Source organism: Neovison vison, chromosome 9 (genome assembly GCF_020171115.1).
Source record: "Neovison vison isolate M4711 chromosome 9, ASM_NN_V1, whole genome shotgun sequence".
In the NCBI taxonomy this organism is placed as follows: Eukaryota; Metazoa; Chordata; class Mammalia; order Carnivora; family Mustelidae; genus Neogale; species Neogale vison.
In genome coordinates, this window is record NC_058099.1 from 88,890,871 (window position 1) to 88,911,398 (window position 20,528).

The 20,528-nt window shown below is 39.3% G+C and overlaps 1 protein-coding gene across 5 annotated transcripts in view; it reads right to left on the reverse strand.

Annotated features, from left to right (window-relative positions):
* C9H9orf85 (chromosome 9 C9orf85 homolog) overlaps nt 1-20,528 on the reverse strand; it is a 139,829-nt gene that overhangs the window by 96,520 nt on the left and 22,781 nt on the right. For all 5 annotated transcript variants that reach the window (XR_006386442.1, XM_044265905.1, XM_044265904.1 and 2 more), the window contains exon 2: nt 1,233-1,339. Coding sequence is in view for 4 of the 5 variants with exons in the window: in XM_044265905.1 (XP_044121840.1) it covers nt 1,233-1,339 (107 nt within the window). In the remaining variant the exon portion in view is untranslated. The remainder of the gene's footprint in view (nt 1-1,232; nt 1,340-20,528) is intronic.

A 20,528-nucleotide genomic window follows, 5' to 3' on the forward strand; every position in this document is an offset into this window, starting at 1 on the left:
CAAAGTTATACCAACATTTAGAAAGAAATCTTTTTTTTTTAAAGGTTTTATTTATTTACTTGACAGAGAGAGATGGTGAGAGAGAGAACACAAGCACAGGGAGTGGGAGAGGGAAAGCAGACTTCCTGCCGAGCAGGCTTGATCCCAGGACTCCGGGATCATGACCTGAGCCAAAGGCAGATCCCTAACAGCTGAGCCACCCGGCACCCCAATCCCTTTTTTGTTTTTTTGTTTTTTTTTTTTAAAGATTTTATTTATTTGTCAGAGAGAGAGAGGGAGAGAGAGCGAGCACAGGTAGACAGAATGTCAGGCAGAGGCAGAGGGAGAAGCAGGCTCCCTGCCAAGCAAGGAGCCCGATGTGGGACTCAATCCCAGGAGGCTGGGATCATGACCTGAGCTGAAGGCAGCTGCTTAACCAACTGAGCCACCCAGGCGTCCCTTGTTTTTAAGAGATTTTTATTTTTTAAGAAGTCTCTACATCCAACACAGGGCTCGAATGCACACCCTCAAGATCAAGAGTCACATCCTCCACCAACTGAGTCAGCCAGGTGCCTCTAGAAAGCTACAAATAATGCAGTAGGCCTATAAACTAAAACTACATGGCTTATGGCACAATCAGCTACAGAGAAGACAACAGAAAACACAGTTAATTTGTTCATGGAAATCTAGCTTTGGATAGCACCAACACTTGTGAAACTTCCCTACTGCTAATTTGGGCCACTGAGAATAAAACCCATCAGAATTGTTTAAAAGTATCTTCTTTTGGGAGGAAATGCTAAAGAACATGAAAAAAAGACTGAAAGGGGGGCACCTGATGGTTTACTCAGGAAGTTGCCTTCAGCTCAGGTCATGATCTTAGGTTAGCGTCAGGCTTTCCACTCAGCAGGGAGTCTGCTTCTCCCTCTCTTGTTGCCCCTCCCCTTGCTTGTATATGTGTGTGTGTGTGTGTGTGTGCGCACAAGTGCTTGCTCTCTCTGTCTCTCTCTCCCCAGCACCCTCTCCCTCTCTCTCTGACAAATAAATAAAATCTTACAAAAAAAGAATAGGGTGGGAAAGGGTGAATCCATTTTATAAAGAAGGAATCAGCATGTAAGATGAAATTCTCCATGGGAGAATGGGAGATTTTTTTCCATCTACCTTAGTATTTAGTGGATATAATTTTGGGTATCGGGGAAAGAAATAATAAGCTGATACATATATTGTTGGTAAGATAATTAAGAAACACAACTCACCATTTTTTAGGCTTCGACAATGGTTTATATTTGCTGTACTTTACGCGCCATTCAAGTACTTCTTTACAGCGCTGACAAACTCCATCATGAAGCTTTGCATTAATTTTCTAAAAACCAAACAGAAAAACAAAGAATTTCATTGGTGAGCCAGCATTATAAACCCCGTAAAAAAGGTACGTGAGAAATTTAAGTATTTTTTATTTATTTTTTTACTTAATTTTTAAAAAAGATTTTATTTATTTATTTGACAGATAGAGATCACAAGTAGGTAGAGAGGCAGGTAGAGAGAGAGAGGAGGGGGGAAGCAGGCTCCCTGCTGAGCCGAAAGACCGATGACCCTGAGATCATGACCTGAGCCAAAGGCAGAGGCTTTAACCCACTGAGCCATCCAGGCGCCCCTTAAGTATTTTTTAAATAGTAACCTAAATTTAATCTGCTTAACATTTTATGATACTCTGTGTAATTTTATGTGTATTTCTCAAGTTGATTCTTTACAAAGGCAAAGATTTTTTTTTTTTTTTTTTTAGATTTTGTTTATTTATATGACAGAGAGAGAGAGAGAGAGACAGTGAAAGAGGGATTACAGCAGGGGGAGTGGGAGAGGGAGGCTTCCCACTGAGCAGGGAGCTCAATGTGGTGCTCTATCCCAGGACTCTGGGATCAAAACCTGAGCCAAAGGAAGATGCCCAAAGACTTTGCTACCCAGGCACCCCCCCAAAGGCAAAGATTCTTAACTAGGTGTAGCTCAGAATCATCCAGGAAATGTTTTAACCTCTTGGCAGGAGCATTTTAGAAGCCCCGCCCCCCCCAACTGATTCTGATGTGTGCAAATGTTAAAACTCAAGTTTGTACTGTCAAGACATGTGTGTTTTACTATATATAGGTTACACCTCAAAAATAATGTTATAATAAAGAAGAAAACCTAATGCATATTTTAAGACTACTGTTTCCAGGGGCACCTGGGTGGCTCAGTGGGTTAAAGCCTCTGCCTTCAGCTCAGGTCATGATCCCAGGGCCCTGGGATCGAACCCCACATTGGGCTTTCTGCTCAGCAGGGAGCTTGCTTCCTCCTCTCTCTCTGCCTGCCTCTCTGCGTACTTGTGATCTCTGTCCGTCAAATAAATAAATAAAATCTTAAAAAAAAAAAAAAAGACTGTTTCCAACAATTCAAATCTTACCAATGAGAAATGAGACAATACACTGAGAAATTACAGTCCTAAACTGTCAGTCTATAGAAGAGAGCAGAGACCATGACGCCTGAGAAAGGAGTGTCAGGCAGAAGCAGCTGGAAGCACAAAGGCATTTAATTCTTCAATTTAATACTTTCATCTTCTCATGTAAAGAAAAAATGTTTTGGAAAAGTTACCCCGCTAATCTGATTTCTTCAAAACAGAAAATAGGGGCACCTGGGTGGCTCAGTCCTTAACTGTCTGCCTTTGGCTCAGGTCATGATCCCAGGGTCCTGGGACTGAGCCCCACATCACGCTCAATGCTCAGCGGGAAGCCTGCTTCTCCCTCTCCCACTACCACTGCTTGTGTTCCCTCTCTCACTGTCTCTCTTTCTCTCAAATAAATAAATAAAATCTTAAAAAAACAAAACAAAAAAACAGAAAATAAATATGTGCATGGAAATATCTGTGGTGGGAAAAGAGATTTATAGGGGAAAAAAACACACCATATTTATTATGATCTTTTCTCAAAATGTGCTGGGAAATTAGGAGAATGAAAAAAATTTAAACCTGTCATGTGTTTTCCCCAGTAGTTTTACATTCTATAACATATTCATGTGATTCAGGACCCAGACTATTTATGTTCACTAAGCACTCTGAGAATTCTCTTACTTTGGCTGTGGAAGCCTGGTCTTTGCCTATCGTTGGAATAATGAGTAAAGGAACATTTTAAGTTTTCTTTGTTTCCTTTGTTTCCTTTTTTAATTTCTCAAGAAAAGAAAGAAAAGGATCACAAAAGACACAGATTCTTTGGGAGGTTATCTGATGCTGAGTTAAAAGCACAATGTTTTAAAGATCATTTAAAAAACAAACAAACAAACAAGCCCAAAACTTTGGAACAGGGCTTGATATTCTTTAAATTTCTAAACAAAAAAATAAAATAATTTGACAAAGGGGCGCCTGGGTGGCTCAGTGGGTTAAAACCTCTGCCTTCAACTCAGGTCACAATCCGAGGGTCCTGGGATCGAGCCCCGAATCAGGCTCTCCACTCGGCAGGGAGCCTGCTTCCTCTTCTCTCTCTGCCTGCCTCTCTGCCTACTTGTGATCTTTGCCTGTCAAATAAATAAATAAAATCTTTCAAAAAATAATTTGACAAAACATTTACTCAAAGAGAAAATATTTCAAGGGTCTTTTCAAAAGCCACAAATTAAGCTATGAATACATTTATGTTTGATTTTAACTCTATGGTGAAAAACATATTCTGTTACTCAGCAATTATGTATAGGTATTCCTTTTTCCCTGACCTAGATGGAGAGTACCTGGAAAAATAAATGCTACATCACCCTATATTCCTTGCTTACTGCTAACTGTTGCCAGAAAGAAGGAAATCCGTATCCAATACCAAACTCCTCTTCTCATTGAACTTGCTACATAGCTATCCCACATAAGACTTGCTAAAAAATACCCAGAGCTAAAATTCGCATTTCATCATTTGTTCTCACTGCCCTCTCTTGCCTAGAATATCTCACAAAAAAAATTACTTATATTTTCCTAACTCTAATAGTAATGGAAACAAGCTAACAACTTGAGCTATGATTATAATATGAATGTGATGTGAACTTTCTTAATAGAATATTCTTAGAATGCAAAACATTTTGTTACTCTGCTTGTCAACTGGAAAGCATTATTTGGTTTCTTGCTTGTTTCTGTATCCAATTCCTGACCAGTTCATCTTGATTGACAAAGCTGCACACAGCTTGGAAACTGGTTTCTTCAGGGTGGATTAGACAATGGAACAAAACAGGTCTTTGTGGAAACTTGCCTGTGAGTGATGTGTGAAACAGTGTAAATGGAGATGCTGTAGAAAGTTCACATGACTTACAGGCACTACTACAAAACTGAACTTGATTTTCATGTGTCAAGAAATGAATGAGCGTAAGAATGAAAGTGAATGGTACTTTCACTTAAAAAGAGTTGTAAAAAGAAAGAAAACTGTGTACCTTGTCTTACTATATTTTGGAAAACTAGAAAAAGTGAATTCCAGAGATGTGAGCAATGAAAGCTAAATCCTAGTTCTAGGAATCGTTCTGCCTGGAGCAAAGAAGATGGCAGTCTTACCTTACTCAAACCTATGTTTACAACTAACCCTATTTTAGCAATTAATTTTAGCATATTCCTCCTGGTAGAAATCATAGGTTATTGCGGTTAAGATTTAAGCATGTCCAAATATAAAATCAAAACTCAGTTTCATAGATATAAAAGCCTTTAAATATCATTTTCTAAAAGAAGCTTTTAGAAAGCTTCTAGAAGCTACTTTCCAGACCTTTAAAGGGAAAGAACTTCAGAGAAGATTCTACTGAACTTAGGAATCTTAGCTAAAGAAGAAAACCTTATTTATGAATTGAACACTAAGTCAGAATAAACTTAGGGTTTATTAAAAGACACTCTTATTAACATATATGTAAAGTCTTAGCCATCATTGATTCATACAACGCATTTTATAGTAAATGTTATTTCTGCTATAAACATTCTGTTCACAGACAAGGCATCTTTTAAGATGCAATACAGCAATCTCAAGAAGAAATTAGATGACTTTTCCACCCAAGAGGCAAACTACAAATATAGTATCTGTATCAATAGGCTGATACTGAAAAATACTTTATAAAATATAAAGTATCCTTTAACAGAAGGACGATACTCTTATGGGGGGAAGGAATTTGAATACCTCTCAAGAACAACTAATTATTTCTCATTGGGGTATTTTTGAACATCATATTTCTTTCAGAAATGTTAATGGTAAACAATGTCATATTTTACTTCCCTTCATTAATTAAAAAATTTTTTTAAACTAAATTAAAATTGAAGAAAATAACAATTCTAACTGCTGCTGAAAATCCATTTCCAAGAACTGGCCTTGTTCTTCCCCCTGCATTATAAGGTTTTGATGCTAATATAGCTCCAACGGTATTACTCCAGAAAATAGGATTTTTATAGCCTATTTATATATAAAAGTTCATATATACATATGTGTGTATATATATATATACATATTTTTTTTAAGACTTTATTGATTTATTTGACAGAGAGAGACATAGTGAGAGAAGGAACACAGCAGAGGGAGAGAGAGAAGCAGGCTTCCCACCAAACGGGAGCCCGATGTGGAGCTCGATCCCAGGACCCTGGGATCACAACCTGAGCGGAAGGCAAACACCCAATGACTGAGCCACCCAGGCACCCCTAAAAGTATATATATTTTTAAATTTTCTATTAGTATCCCCTTATTCTAAATTTGGTTAGAGGATAAAAGATCTTTAGACATGGGAGCAAGAATTTATATGATTAATAACATTAAAAATCCTTCTCTTAGGGGTGCCTGAGTGGCTCAGTGGGTTGAAGCCTCTGCCTTCGGCTCAGGTCATAATCCCAGGGTCCTGGGATTGAGCCCCACATCGGGCTCTCTGCTTGGCCGGGAGCCTGCTTCCCTTCCACTCTCTCTGCTTCTTTCTCTGCCTGTCCTTCTGCCTACTTGTGATCTCTGTCTTGTCAAATTTAAAAAAAAATTTTTTTTTTAAATCTGTCTTTTAGGACGTGACTCTCAAATTATAAACTATTTTGTTTTAAATCCTTTTAATATCGCCAGAACATGGTTGAGCATAAATTATCTTCAAAATCAATACAACTGGGACACCTGGGTGGCTCAGTTGGTTAAGTGTCTACCTTTGGCTCAGGTCACAATCCCATCCCAGGGTCCTGAGATCGAGTCCTATGTCTGGCTCCCTGCTCAGCAAGAAGCCTGCTTCTCTCTATGCCGGTTGCTGCCCCTGCTTGTGCTCCCTCTCTCTCTATCTCTTTGACAAATAAATAAATAAAATCTTCAAAAAAAGAAAATCAACACAACCAAAAATAGATGAGGGAATCATACTGAAGGGAAAACGAGAGTAGGCAAGGAAAATGATGAAGCACTTAAGGAGCGCAGCTGGGAAGTACACTTGCTAAAGATGGACCACAAGTGAGATCTAGGCTTCCTAGCCGCCAGGAAAACACGAGCTCCACTCCCCTATCTGCTTCAATGCCTGTAACATGCCCCAAATCCAGTTTCTTAGAAGTAGTACAACTATTCTGGTTATGGAAACCCAAAATCTGGTCCTTCCCCAAAAGGACCCCACATAATACAGTAAGCCATGTTCTCAATAACACCCTTATTATATAAAGCAGTTCACAGAGCTGTTTTCTACCAGGTAGTCTGGTGTTACATAATGTCAAACACAGTGTGATAAAAGTTATTCTTGGGGGTACAGTGTAGGTACAGATGCCTGATATTAATAGGATCTACAGGAATGCACCACATAGAATAAGGTCATCATAAATAGTGTTTCTCTTAACCGAGTTCTAAAAACAACCACTTCTACTGTGATAAATTTCAAACATGCAGAAAGAAGTTAAAACAATACTAATGCACAGCCATCTACACATTATTGTGAGACAACTGTTAACATTTTTATTAAAGATTTTATTGTTAAAAATTTTATTTATTTACTTGAGGAGAGTGAGAGAGAGAGCATGAGAGGGGAGAGGGTCAGAGGGAGAAGCAGACTCCCCGCTGAGCAGGGACCCTGATGAGGGACTGGATCCTGCAACTCCAGGATCATGACCTGAGCAGAAGGCAGTCGCCTAACCAACTGAGCCACCCAGGCACCCCAACCATTAATATTTTTTTTTTTTTAAGATTTTATTTATTTATTTGACAGACAGAGATCACAAGTAGGCAGAGAGGTAGGCAGAGAGAGAGGAGGAAGCAAGCTCCCTGCTGAGCAGAGAGCCCGATGTGGGGCTCAATCCCAGGACCCTGGGATCATGACCTGAGTCAAAGGCAGAGGCTTTAACCCACTGAGCCACCGAGGTGCCCCAACCATTAACATTTTTTAAGCTCTGTTTTCTATGTGTGTATACATTTAAATTAAGTTGCAGATATCAGGACCCTCTACCTCTTAATATATGTATCCTAGAAATACTTTTTCCTAATTAACCACACTGTTACTTTTCTGTTACTTTTTTGTTACTGCAGAAAAAAATGAAAAATAACTGTCTAATGTCATTGAATGTAGCCAGTCTACATTGAAATTTCCTCACCTGCTCCCTTCCCTCTAAATCAGTATTCAAGTACTGATTCTACAAGGATTTCCCTTTTTTTTCTATTTAGAGACAGAAAGCAAGGGGGAGGGACAATGGGAAAGATAATCTTAAACAGGCTTCATTTGCAGCACCTAGTCCAACGACACAGGGCTAGCTCTCAAGTCCCTGAGATGATGATCTGAGCTGAAATCAGAGTCAGATACTTCACTGACTGAGCCAACCAGGCATCCCAGGATTGCCCTCTTTCACCCTCTATTGCATTGATGTTTCTGAAAATAGCAGGCATTCTGGATGTGTCTGATTGTTTATTCACAGTGTAATTTAATTCATTGCTTTAGCTATCATATTTCTGTAAAATGGAAGTTAGGTTTAAAGGCTTGGTAAGATTCAGGTTTAACATTTTTTGATAAGAATAGTTCATATTTGCTGCTGCTGTACACTTCATATTACTGCCCCTCAGGAGGCACAAAATGTCCCTTCTCACCTTGTCGGGGATATGAAATTTGGCTTGGTTAAGATGGTGACTCCCCTCATCTCCTCAAATTATAAACATTAGCAATAACCTGGGCAGATCATGTCAATATACTATTCTACAATACATTTCATCTCCTGGTTTAGTACCCATTCAAGATCCTTCACCTGAATCAATTATTTTATCTATTCATTTATTTATTTTATAAGTTAAGTAATCTCTACGCCTAGTGTGGGGTTCAAATTCACAATACTGATATCAGGGGTCACATGCTCTAACAACTGAGCCAGTCAGGTGCTCCTGAATCCATCATTGTAAATGCTACCTCTACCATTCTTTGTACAATCATTAAATTTTTTAAAAATGTTACCAGCTGGGGGGCTCCTGGGGGGCTCAGTCAGCTGAGTGTCCCACTCTTGATTTCAGCTCAGATCATGATCTCAGGGTCATAAGGCTCTGTGCTCAGTGCTGAGTCCGCTTGAGATTCCCTATTTCCCTCTCCCCCTTCCCCCACTTGCATTCTCTAAGTAAACAAATAAACAAACAAACAAATAAAATCTTAAAAAAAAAAGTTACTAGCCGGGGGATGCCTGGCTGGCTCAGTTGGAAAGACATGTGACTTGATTCCAGGGTCATGAGTTGGAGCCCCACATTGAATGTAGAGATTATAAAAATAAACAAACTTAAAAAAATAATTTAAAAATTTAAAAAATGGTTACCAGCTGAAGTCAGTTTTGTGGTACAATGCATATATTATACATACATATAATAAAATTTGCCCATTTTAGATATACAGTTGTATGACTCTGACAACCAAAATACAGAGTATTTTTTTTTTTAAGATTTTATTTACTTATTTGGTAGAGAGAGAGACACAGCAAGAAAGGGAACACGAGCGGGAATGGCGGTGGGAGAGGGAGAAGCAGGCTTCCCGCTAAGCAGGAAGCCCAAGAGGAGGGCTTGATCCCAGGATCCTGGGACCACGACCTGAGCCAAAGGCAGATGCTTAACAACTGAGCCACACAGGTGCACCCCCAATATAGAATATTTTCATTACTCTGAAAAGTTCCCACATGGCTCTTTGTTGTCAGTCTCTTCTACCAGTCCCAGGCAATGCTGATTTTTTAATCTGCTCCTGTAGTTTTGTCTTTTTCAAAATGTCACATAAATAGAATATGGATAAAGTATACGGCTATTTGCAGAGCTCATTTCTTTCATTGGTGAGTGATACTCCACTGAACAGATGTGCTATAATAATATTTATTCATTCACCATTTGAAGGACATTGAGTTGTTTCCAGTTTTGGATAGTAATATCCATATACAAGTTTTATGTGGTCACTTTTTACTTCTCTCAGGTTAATACCTAAGAATGGTATTGTTGGATTTTGTAATAATTTTTTAAAAGATTTTGTTTGTTTATTTATTTATTTGAGAGTGCATGTTCCTGGATAAGCAGGGGGATCAATCAATCTATCTATTTATTTATTTATTCGAGAGTGGATGTTCCTGGATAAGCAAGGGGATAGACAGAGGGAGGAAGAAGGAGAGAGAATTTCAAGTAGACTCTGCACTGAGCATGAAGCCCAATACAGGGCTCAATGTCATGACCCTTGGATCACTACCTGAGCTGAGGTCAAGAGTCAGAAGCTTGGGGCACTTGGGTGGCTCAGTGGTTAACCATCTGTCTTGGGCTCAGGTCATAATCCCAGTGTCCTGGGATCAAGCCCTACAGAGGGAGGGCTCCCTGCCCTACGGGAAGCCCATTCTCCCTGTCCCACTCCCCCTGGTTGTGTTCCCTCTCTGTCTCTCTCTCTTTGTCAAAAAAATTTTTAAAAGCCTTTAAAAAAAAAAAAAAAAGTCAGAAGCTTAACCGAAGTGTCCCTGTGACAATTTTTTGCTTCTTCTTCTTCTTCTTTTTTTTTTTTTAAAGATTTATTTACTTATTTGAAAGAGAACAAGAACATGGGTACAAGCAGGTAGTGGGGCAGAGGGAAAAAACCTCAAGCAGACTCCCTGCTGAGCATGGAGCCAGATGCAGAGCTCCACTCCACAAACCTTGGTTTGACCTGAGCTCAAACCAAGAATTGGATGTTCGGCCCACCTAACCACTCTAGTGCCCCTGTGCTAAACTTTATAAGAAACTAACACTTCCTCAGGGCCCCTGGGTGGCTGAGTTGGTTAAGTGTCTGCTTTCAGCTCAGGTCATGATACCATGGTCCTCAGATCAAGCCCCACATCAGGCTCCCTGGTGGGAGTGGGAGCCCACTTCTTCCTCTCCCTCTGCCACTCCCCGTGTTTGTGCCCTCTCTCTCCCAAATAAATAAATAAAATCTTAAAAAAAAAAAAAACAAACTAATACTTTTGCAAAGTAACTTTTGCATTCCCCCTAACCATGTATAAAGATCCATTTTGCATTCCCCCAACCATGTATAAAGATCCAGTTTTTCCACATCATTTCTAGTGCTTGAAATTGTACATATTTATTTTAGCCATTAGAATAAGTGTACAGTGTTATCTCATTATGGTTTTAATTTATATCTCCTTTTTAAAAAAATTTTTTTTTAATTTATTTATTTGTCAGAAAGAGAGAGAGTGCACAAGCTGGGGGAAGGGGTAGAGGGAGAGGGAGAAGCAGGCTCCACGCTGAGCAGGGAGCCCGACATGGGACTCCATCCCAGGACCCTGGGACCATGACCCAAGCCAAAGGCAACTGAGCCACCCAGGCACACCTGTATCTCCTTAATAATTAGTAATGTTGAACATCTTTTTATGTATTTACTTGCCATCATGTATTTTCCCAAGCATTCAAATCTTTTGCCCATTGTTTTCAATTGAGTTGTTCATTTTTTAATTATTGAGATATGAGGGTTCTGTCTATATTCTATATTCTCCCAATCTGAGCTTTTATTTTCATTATCTTAACAGTATTTTTATAAGAGTTTTTTAATTTCAATTTTTCTTTTCTAGAAAGAAGCACAGAGTTTACTTACCTTTTTCCTTTTATAGACCTTGCATTTTATGTCAAATCTAAGAAGTCTGAAGACTCATGAAGACTTTTACCTATATATTTGGCTAGAAGTTTTAGCCAGTAATTTTAGGTTTTACATTAAATCTATGATCCATTTTGAATTGATTTTTATACATGGTCCAAAACACGAGTTGGAGGTTCATTTTATTTTTATTTATTTATTTATTTTAAGATTTTATTTGTTTATTTGACAGATAGAGATCACAAGCAGACAGAGAGGCAGGCAGAGAGAGAGAGAGGGAAGCAGGTGCTGAGCAGAGAGCCCGATGCGGGACTCGATCCCAGGACCCTGAGATCATGACCTGAGCCGAAGGCAGCGGCTTAACCCACTGAGCCACCCAGGCGCCCTGGAGGTTCATTTTAAATTACACATGGATGTCCACGTTCTACCACCACCGCACTGCACTTGTATCGTTGTTGAAAATCAAGTATGTGTGCATCCATTTCGGGACTCAGTACTCCATCACATTCATCTGTGTCTGCTCTTTCACCTGTACCCTGTCCTGATTAGTGTTGCCTTAGGGTCTTGAAATCCGTACTGTGCATCCTCCAACTCTGTTTTTTTTTTCAAAATCGTTCTGACTATCCTAGTTCCTTTGGTTTTCCATAAATATTTTGGAATCAGTTTGTTGATTTCAACAAAAAAGCTATAACTGTGATTAGGATTACAACAAACTATGAATTACACTGGGGAGAACTGACATTTCAACAACACTGAATCTTCCAAACAATGAACACTGCATTCCTGAGATAAGCCCCACTTGTCTGTTATGTGTCTTTATTTACTGGTGAATACAATATTGAATACAATACAAAGGCTAATATTTTCTTGAAAATCTTGTGTCTAAATTCAATGAGAGATTTTAGTCCATAGGTGCTTCAGGTTTTCTCTTATAACGCCTTCCTCTGGCATTGGTGTCTGTCTCAGTTGCTAGAGAATTCATGTGCAAGGGTTAAAAAGATTTAAAATAGGAAAAAAGACTACATATTTTAGAAGAATAGAATATTTAAAATTTTGTACAATAAGCCCAAAACCTATTTTTAAATGTTTAAAAAAGTACATTTACAGGGGCGCCTGCATGGCTCAGTGGGTTAAGCATCTGCCTTTGGCTCAGGTCATGATCTCAGGGGGTCCCAGGATCGAGTCCCACGTTGGGCTCCGTGCTCAGCGGGGAGCCTACTTCCCCTTCTCTCTCAGCCTGCTGCTCTGCCTACATGTGATCTCTCTCTCTGTCAAATAAATAAATAAAACCTTAAAAAAAAAGTACATGTACATGTTTAAAAGTGCTTTTTGTCTCAAACCCAGGAAAGAAAATTACTGTAACTACATGGAACTCAAATTTCTTATAGCTATAACTAGACTTTGGTTTGGTCATATTTACAGAACGCTTTTAGGACTCAACTTTTCAGGAAGATAAATATGAAATGGGATATGGGAGATGACAGAGTTCAAACTTAACATAGAAATCCCTTTTGTATTCTGTCCCGCAGTCTGTAAACTTTGTTCATTTTCTTACTGCTTAGATTTGCAACTACAGTGGTTCTTTCCCTTTATTATTTTTCCCTACTGTGTATTAATAATGGTACACTAGTTTTCTTATGTTAAGAATTACTTTTGTAGATGAAAAATAACTTTACTAATCAATTTATAGATTTAAAACAATATGAGCAATTATATATAAATATTCATATTAGAAAAATGTTATTATAATACAGATAAAGAAAGACAAATCTCATCACTCGGACTCTATAATTTCCAGCATTTTAAGTATACTTACAAAGCTTTCCATTTTTTTCCCCATATTATTGTTTTGTAACTTGTCATTATTTTTTTCATATTAATATATATTTTGAAAGCTTGTTTTTATTGGCTGCATTACATTCTCTCAGAATACTGTCATTTACTTAACATACTTCCTATTATTTGACAATATGGTTGTCTCCAATTCTGGGCCAAACAAATATAGATATAGATATATAAATATTTTTTATAGATATATAAATATTTTATAAAGTAACCTTTACGCCAATGTGGGGCTTGAACTCATGACCCCAAGACTGAGAGTTGCATGCGCTACCAACTGAGCCAGGCAGGCACCCCTGAATATACATTTTTTTTAATATATAATATTATAAACATCAGGAAATGTCTTATAAACGTGCAAATTCTCATCACACTATATTTACACATAACAAGTTCTGATCCCATTTCAAAAAGAGTATTAAAAAACAGGAATTTAAAAAACTCACAGTAAAGAATAATTGTTCCAAAAAAAAAGAATAATTGTTCCTTTTTTTTTTTAACACATATATATTTTTTATTTTAAGTAGGCTTCACACCCGACATGGGGCTTGAATTCACTACCCCAAGATCAAGAGTCACACATTCCATCAACTGAGCCAACCCCTAATTGTCCCTTTTTTGAGTCAAGTATATAATTACTTGGATATTGAAGCAAATGTTCTTAATATTGCCCATAAAAATTTGCTTTGCTGGGACGCCTGGGTGGCTCAGTAGGTTGGACGACTGCCTTCGGCTTGGGTCATGGTCCCGGAGTCCGGGGATCGAGTCCCGAATCGGGCTCCCAGCTCTATGGGGAGTCTGCTTCTCCCTCTGACCTTCTCCTCGGTAATGCTCTCTCTCACTGTCTCTCTCTCAAATAAATAAATAAAATCTTAAAAAAAAAAAATTTTTGCTTTGCTTTTTTATCCAGATAGTTAGATTTTTTTTTTTTTTTTTAATTTGACAAACAGAGATCACAAGCAAACAAAGAGAGAGGAGGAAGCAGGCTCAAAAGCAGAGCAGAGAGCCCGATGCAGGGCTCTACCCCAGGACCCTGGGATCATGACCTGAGCCCAAAGCAAAGGCTTCAACCCACTAAGCCACCCAGGCGCCCCCGGATGGTTGGTTTTTAAAAGGATAGAAAACACTACTATTTTCCTTTTCAAAAAGAGAATTAAAAAATACACTTGTCGGGGACACCTGGGTGGCTCCTTGGTTAAGCTGCTGCCTTCAGCTCAGGTCATGATCCCAGGTTCCTGGGATCAAGTCCTGCATCAAGTCCTGCATCAAGTCCGAATCCGGCTCCTTGCTCGGGAGGGAGCCTGCTTCTTTCTCCGCGTCTGCCTGCCACACTCCCTGCTTATGTGTGCTCTCTCTCTCTCCCTCCCTGACAAATAAATAAAGAAAGAAAATCTAAAATAAATAAATAAATAAATATACTTGTCGGGCCCCTGGGGGGCTCAATCAGATAAGCCGCTGCTTTCAGTTTAGATCATAATCCTGGGGTCCTGGGATGGAGTCCTGCATCTGGCTCCCTTCTCAGTGGGGAGTGTTTCTCCTTCTCCCCCTGCAGCTCTCCCTGGTTGTGCTATCTCTCACTCTCTCTCCTGCTCTCTGTCCCATTCTCTATCAAATAAAAAAATAAAATCTTAAAAAAAGAACTACTCTTGCTATATTCAACTTAATATCACATTTAGACCACCACTAATATGTCATCTAGGATATCACTGAATTCTATTGGCCTCAAACTTTCAAATCTTTATACTATTTTTAGTGTGATAAAACAGTAATAAGTTTACATTATTCTCAGAAATACCTTATTTGAATTAAGTCATTGAGTCTTACTATTTTCATGTATTTTATTATTTCACAAAATGAGCTAATCATATAAGTAAACGGGAAATACTTTTGAAGTTCATTCTGATGGTAAAATTGGTTTTACTGTCATTTAAGGAAAAATATAGAACAAAAGTTATTTAATGCAACTAGAAAGTGTTATGTTAAGTGAAATAAGTCAATCAGAGGGGGTGCCTTGGTGGCTCAGTTGTTGAGGGTCCGCCTTCAGCTCAGGTCATAATCCCAGGGTTCAGGGATCGAGCCCCACATCTGGCTCCCTGCTCTGCAGAAGACCTGCTTCTCCCTGTCTCCCTCCCCCCCACACCTTATGTTCCCTGTCTCACTGTCTCTCTGTCAATTAAATAAATAAATAAAATCTTAAAAAAATATATAAGCCAATCAGAAGAAGACAATTATCATATGATCTCACTGAAATGAGGAATTTGAGAAACAAGTCAGAGGATCATAGCAGAAGGGAGGGGAAAATGAAACAAGACAAAACCATAGAGGGAGACAAACCACAAGAGACTCGTAATCTCGGGGAAAAAACTGAGGGCTGATGAAGTGGAGAGGGGTGGGAGAGAGGCGGTGGTGTGCTGATGGACATTGGGGGGAGGGCATGTGCTACGGTGAGTGCTGTGAATTGTGTAAGACTGATGAATCACACACCTGCACCCCTGAAACAAATAACCTATTACATGTTAAAAAAAATTAAAAGTCACTTAGGCTTGCTTCTTTTTAGGAAACAATTTGTTCGTTATAGCTAAAAACAGATTAGCTGCCAACATATACAATTATTCACAAAAAATTCAGAACAAGTCTCTTTTAAGTAAAATAGTACCCTAGGGTTCTAAAATACTTGATATGTATACATATATATACATATATCAAATACATAAATATTTGAGTTACCAATACTTGATTTTTTACTATATAAAATGCTAATTAAAAGATACCCAAACCATAGAGGCACCTGGCTGGCTTAGTCAGAAGAGTGAGCAACTCTTGATCTTAGGATCACGAGTTTGATCCTCACATTGGGTACAGAGATAACTAAAAAAAGTAAATTAAAACAAACAAACACACTAAAAAAATACCACAAAACCAAAACAACAAAAAGAAAAGAAAAGAAAAGGAAAAAAAAAAAACACAGAGGCACCTGGGCGGCTCAGTAGGTTGAGTTTCTGACTCTTGATTTTGGCTCAGGTCCTGATCTCAGGGTGGGGCTCCCCACTGGGCCTGGAGTCCACTTGGGATTCTCTCCCTCCCAGTCCCTCCTTCCTCTCGTTCACACATTCTGTCTCTCTGAAAAAACCAAACCAAAACCAAACCAAAACAAAAAGATACCTAAAGCATAATGTGGGGTATATTTCTACTACAAGCTAAAATAATTCATTTTCTTCCCCAAAGTCTACTCCATCTTCCTCCCATTCACTCTGTATTAATCCTAAGTCCTTAAAGAATCAATACCGAAGTGAAAATACATATGAGAAATACTCAAACTGGTCCTCTTACTCAATAAACTTAAAATATAAGGTTTTTATAGTCAAGAAATCATATTTGAGTCCCTCTCCCTTTTTTTTTTTTTTTTTGGAATTCTGGGATCTTTAACAAGTGACATCTGCGAAAATAAACAATTCCATTCTCATCCAAACACTGAATATAAAATGAGTCCAGATCGTCCCAAACAGAGGACCATTCTCTCAATAAGTGGGTAGAGCTATTGTCCATTGGGATTATACAGAGAGGGCCTGTGTACAAACTACCCAAACTATCTACTGATTTATTTCAGCAGCCAAGCAAACTACCCAGATTTTCACTGACAAACTGAAACTGAATACAAACAGACCCTTAAGTGGAGTCACACCTGCCTACAGGCAGAAACATGCTGCTGCAATATTTTCTGGGAGTAGAGAAACCTATTTAAAAAAGCATTTTTTCCAAAAGTATATTACTCATTTACTCTATAAAAATTTAAAAAGTTAGTGCTGTGCACTTTAACAAGCAAATATTTCTAAAAGATACTAACAACCAAAACTGCATTGTTAAGCTATCAATCATAACCTTGGTTTGTTTGTTTTTTTAAGATTTTGCTTATTTATTTGATAGAAATCAAGCAGGAGAGAGGGACAGAGGGAGAGGGAGAAGAAGACTCCCTGCTAAGCGGGGAACCCCATGCAGGACTCGATCCTGGGATCAGGACCTGTGCTGAAGACAGATGTTTAAACCACTGAGGCACCCAGGTGCCCCTCAATCACAGCTTTAAAAAGGGGTAGTCAGTTGCAACAAAGAGAACTCTGGAATGAAGATTTTTAATTCTGTCCATTTCACTCTAAAAGGCACAATTTGGGGGGACATGTTATGAGTGTTAAAATAATATTTTTATGGAAGGACCCACAACACAATGCAAAAACAAAAGATAATCAGAAGCTTAGAAGGAATAATCTCCAGACGACGAGAGATTTTGCCTTCTAATTAAAACATGGGCACTTAATCTTGTAAGATAATGTTATGTCAATTATCTTTCAGCCATCTTCATTATTAAGTATGGGACATTTTTAGTAAATAAGTAACCCAAGAATAGCTTTATTATCAGAGCAGTTCTATGAGGAGTTTAAGTCTTCTCTTCCTCAAAATTTGCTATAGATGATCAAAATGTCAATGGTTTTAATCTAAAAATAGTTTATGTTGGGGCCTGGGTGGCTCAGTCAGTTAAGTGGCTGCCTTTGGCTCAGGTCATGATCCCAGGGTCCCGGGATCAAGTCCCACCTTGTGTTCCCTGCTCAGTGGAGAGCTTGCTTCCCTCTCTGCTTGCTGCTCTGACTACTTGTTCTCTCTATCTCTCTGTCAAATAAATAAATAAAATCTTAAAAAAAAAAAAAACTCATTTAGAAATAGTTTTTGTCTTTCCTGAAAAAAGACCTTACAAAGTAGGATTGTATCTCCAACTCCATTTGTTCCTTCTGAAGATCCTTTGCTGAGGCTTCTTCCCCTTAACAATATCCATTTCCCAGTATTTATTCAGTCATCCATTCATGCATACACTCACTCACTCATTCTGCCTCTGTCTCTTCAACCAGAGTGCCTGCTCAGTGCTTCTTTTCACATTATGTATTTACTCTTGGTCAACTGAACCTGTAACCACAGCCTCAACAAGGCTCAATGAAGATTAAAACCAAAACTATGTTCCCAGTCCTACTGTCTCTCTGGTGGTCCTGATATTTCAGATGCTCGAGCAACATTCACTTTCCTCCTCATGCAAATCCTTGAAATATCTCAAATTCATGGACGATATAGCAATCACTGTCTTAGCAATAAAACCTGTTTCTCCTTTGTTCCAAACTTCATCTTTAGAAAGTCTCTGGTAGGCACAGTTACAAAAATCTCAGGTCACTTTTGACCTCTCGCTCTTTTACCAAAATGCCAATAATGGGGGCGCCTGGGTGGCTCAGTGGGTTAAGCTGCTGCCTTCGGCTCAGGTCGTGATCTCAGGGTCCTGGGATCGAGTCCCGCATCGGGCTCTCTGCTCAGCGGGGAGCCTGCTTCCTCCTCTCTCTCTCTGCCTGCCTCTCTGCCTACTTGTAATTCTCTCTGTCAAATAAATAAATAAAATCTTTAAAAAAAAAAAATGCCAATAATGACAAAATCAATTTCTCCACAATGTCCCTAACCATGTCTTCTGCTTTATATCCCCCGACTTCCTTATTCCTTATATCAGGGCCTTATTTCTGGTCTGCATTACTGAAGTAGCATCCCAAATGAAGACAGACTGGGGAGTGAGAAAGATAGAGAACGGGAGACCAAACCATCAACACTTAGGTTTTTTGTTTTTTAAAGATTTTATTTATTTATTTAACAGACAGAGATCACAAGTAGGCAGAGAGGCAGGCAGAAAGGGAGAGAGAGAGTGAAGCAGGCTCCATGCTAAGCAGAGAGCCCGATGTGGGGCTCGATCCCAGGACCCTGGGATCATGACCTGAGCTGAAGGCAGAGGCTTTAACCCACTGAGCCACCCAGGCACCCCAACACTTATGTTTTAATGGACATCTCTCCATGACTCTCCTCTAGTCAGAAACCTACACTCTTTAAGGCACTCTTAAGATTGATATTCAGAACTGTCTGCAGTTTGATCCCAACTTTTCTTTCTGGTCCTATCTCTGGTTTTTCCTCCCTGTGCATCTAAGCACTCCTGAATAACCCAATCTTGTAGCACAGAAAATGCACTGTGCCTCCTCCTGTCTTTGCTTTGCCTGCACTGTATCTCCTTTTGCTCAGTATTTGCGAGCTAAAGTTTAATTCTTTATTCACATTCCAGCTTTGCTTTCCATGCAATCACTGTAGTATTTCCAGATCCACTGTAGTATTTCCCACTTCATTCAATTCAGAAGGTGTACCCAGCACTTAAAATGGCCAGGCCATATCAGATATTAGAAATACAGGATCAAAAAAGAGTGAGGTAAGGTTCTTGCCTTTGTGAAAGGAAGGAGGCAAATGAAAAGACAGTTTGACACTGGGGAAATTGCCTTGCGGTCACCCTTCACCTAACGAAGTCCACTACAACAGGAAGACCTTGTCTAAGCATTAGAAAGCATATGGCCCTTCTGGGATACTACAAACTGCAGTATCCCAGAAGGGATACTACAAACTACAACAGCTGAACAATAGGGTGTGATGAGATGGAGAGGAATGAGCTAAACTATAAGAGAAATTGCCTGCTAAGCTAAAGAATTCTGACTCTTAAATAGGGAAGGGACCTGAATGGATAGGATCCTAAGGTGTAGTTAAAGACCAGACCAGAGGGAGTATGGAGATCAGTATGGAAGTTGCTATAGTCACCTAGAATTATATGCTAAAACACTAAATTTGGCTGTGGTAGTGGGAATAGAGAGATAGGTACAGGCATGGGAGACAATACAGGCACAGAAATGATCTGGATTCAGTAAAGAGAACAGATGACTACGAGAGAGTTGGAGGAAAGCCATGACTCCAGGAAGACTGACTTTTAAGTCAATTCCCAAACTCCAGGGTACATAAGACCCAGCTGGAAAGCATATTAAAAATCGTATTTCCAGGGTGCCTAGCTTGCTCAGTCAAAGAGGATGTGACTCTAGATCTCAAGGTTGTGAGTTCCAGCCCCACACTGGGTGTAGAGATTACTAAAAATAAACAGACTTCAATAAATAAATAATTTATTTAAATTAAATTAAAATAAAATCGTATTTCCAAGCGCCATTCCCTGAGATTGTGATTTTGTAACTCAGGAGCTTCTGTTGCATGGATTATGCTTTGAGAACCTCTGGCTGAAGGATGGGAGAATGCTCTGGAGCAAGAAGGAGATCAGACAGGGTGGGCTTCTGGAAAAACAACCCCTCCCACCTTCCCAAGGTAGACCTAAATGTAGAAAGAATGATTCTTGGAAAGCTAGTCAAATAGACTAGAGTATCAAATATGGAGGAAGGCAATTACCAGAATAATCTCAGGTATGGTTTGAGGACCATGTACATTGGAATTGCCTGTGAGATTTTGTTTTTTTAAAGATTTTATTTATTTATTTGACAGGCAAAGATCACAAGTAGGCAGAGAGGCAGGCAGAGAGAGAGAGAGAGAGAGAGAGAGAGGAGGAAGCAGGCTTCCTGCTAAGCAGAGAGCCCAATGCGGGGCTCGATCCCAGGACCCTGGGATCATGAACTGAGCTGAAGGCAGACGCTTTAACCCAGTGAGCCACCCAGGCGCCCCGCCTGTGAGATTTATTAAGAATGATGATTCCTGTGGGTGCCTGGGTGGCTCAGTGGTTAAAGCCTCTGCCTTCGGCTCGGGTAATGATCCCAGGGTCCTGGGATCGAGCCCTAAGTTGGGCTCTCTGCTCAGCAGGG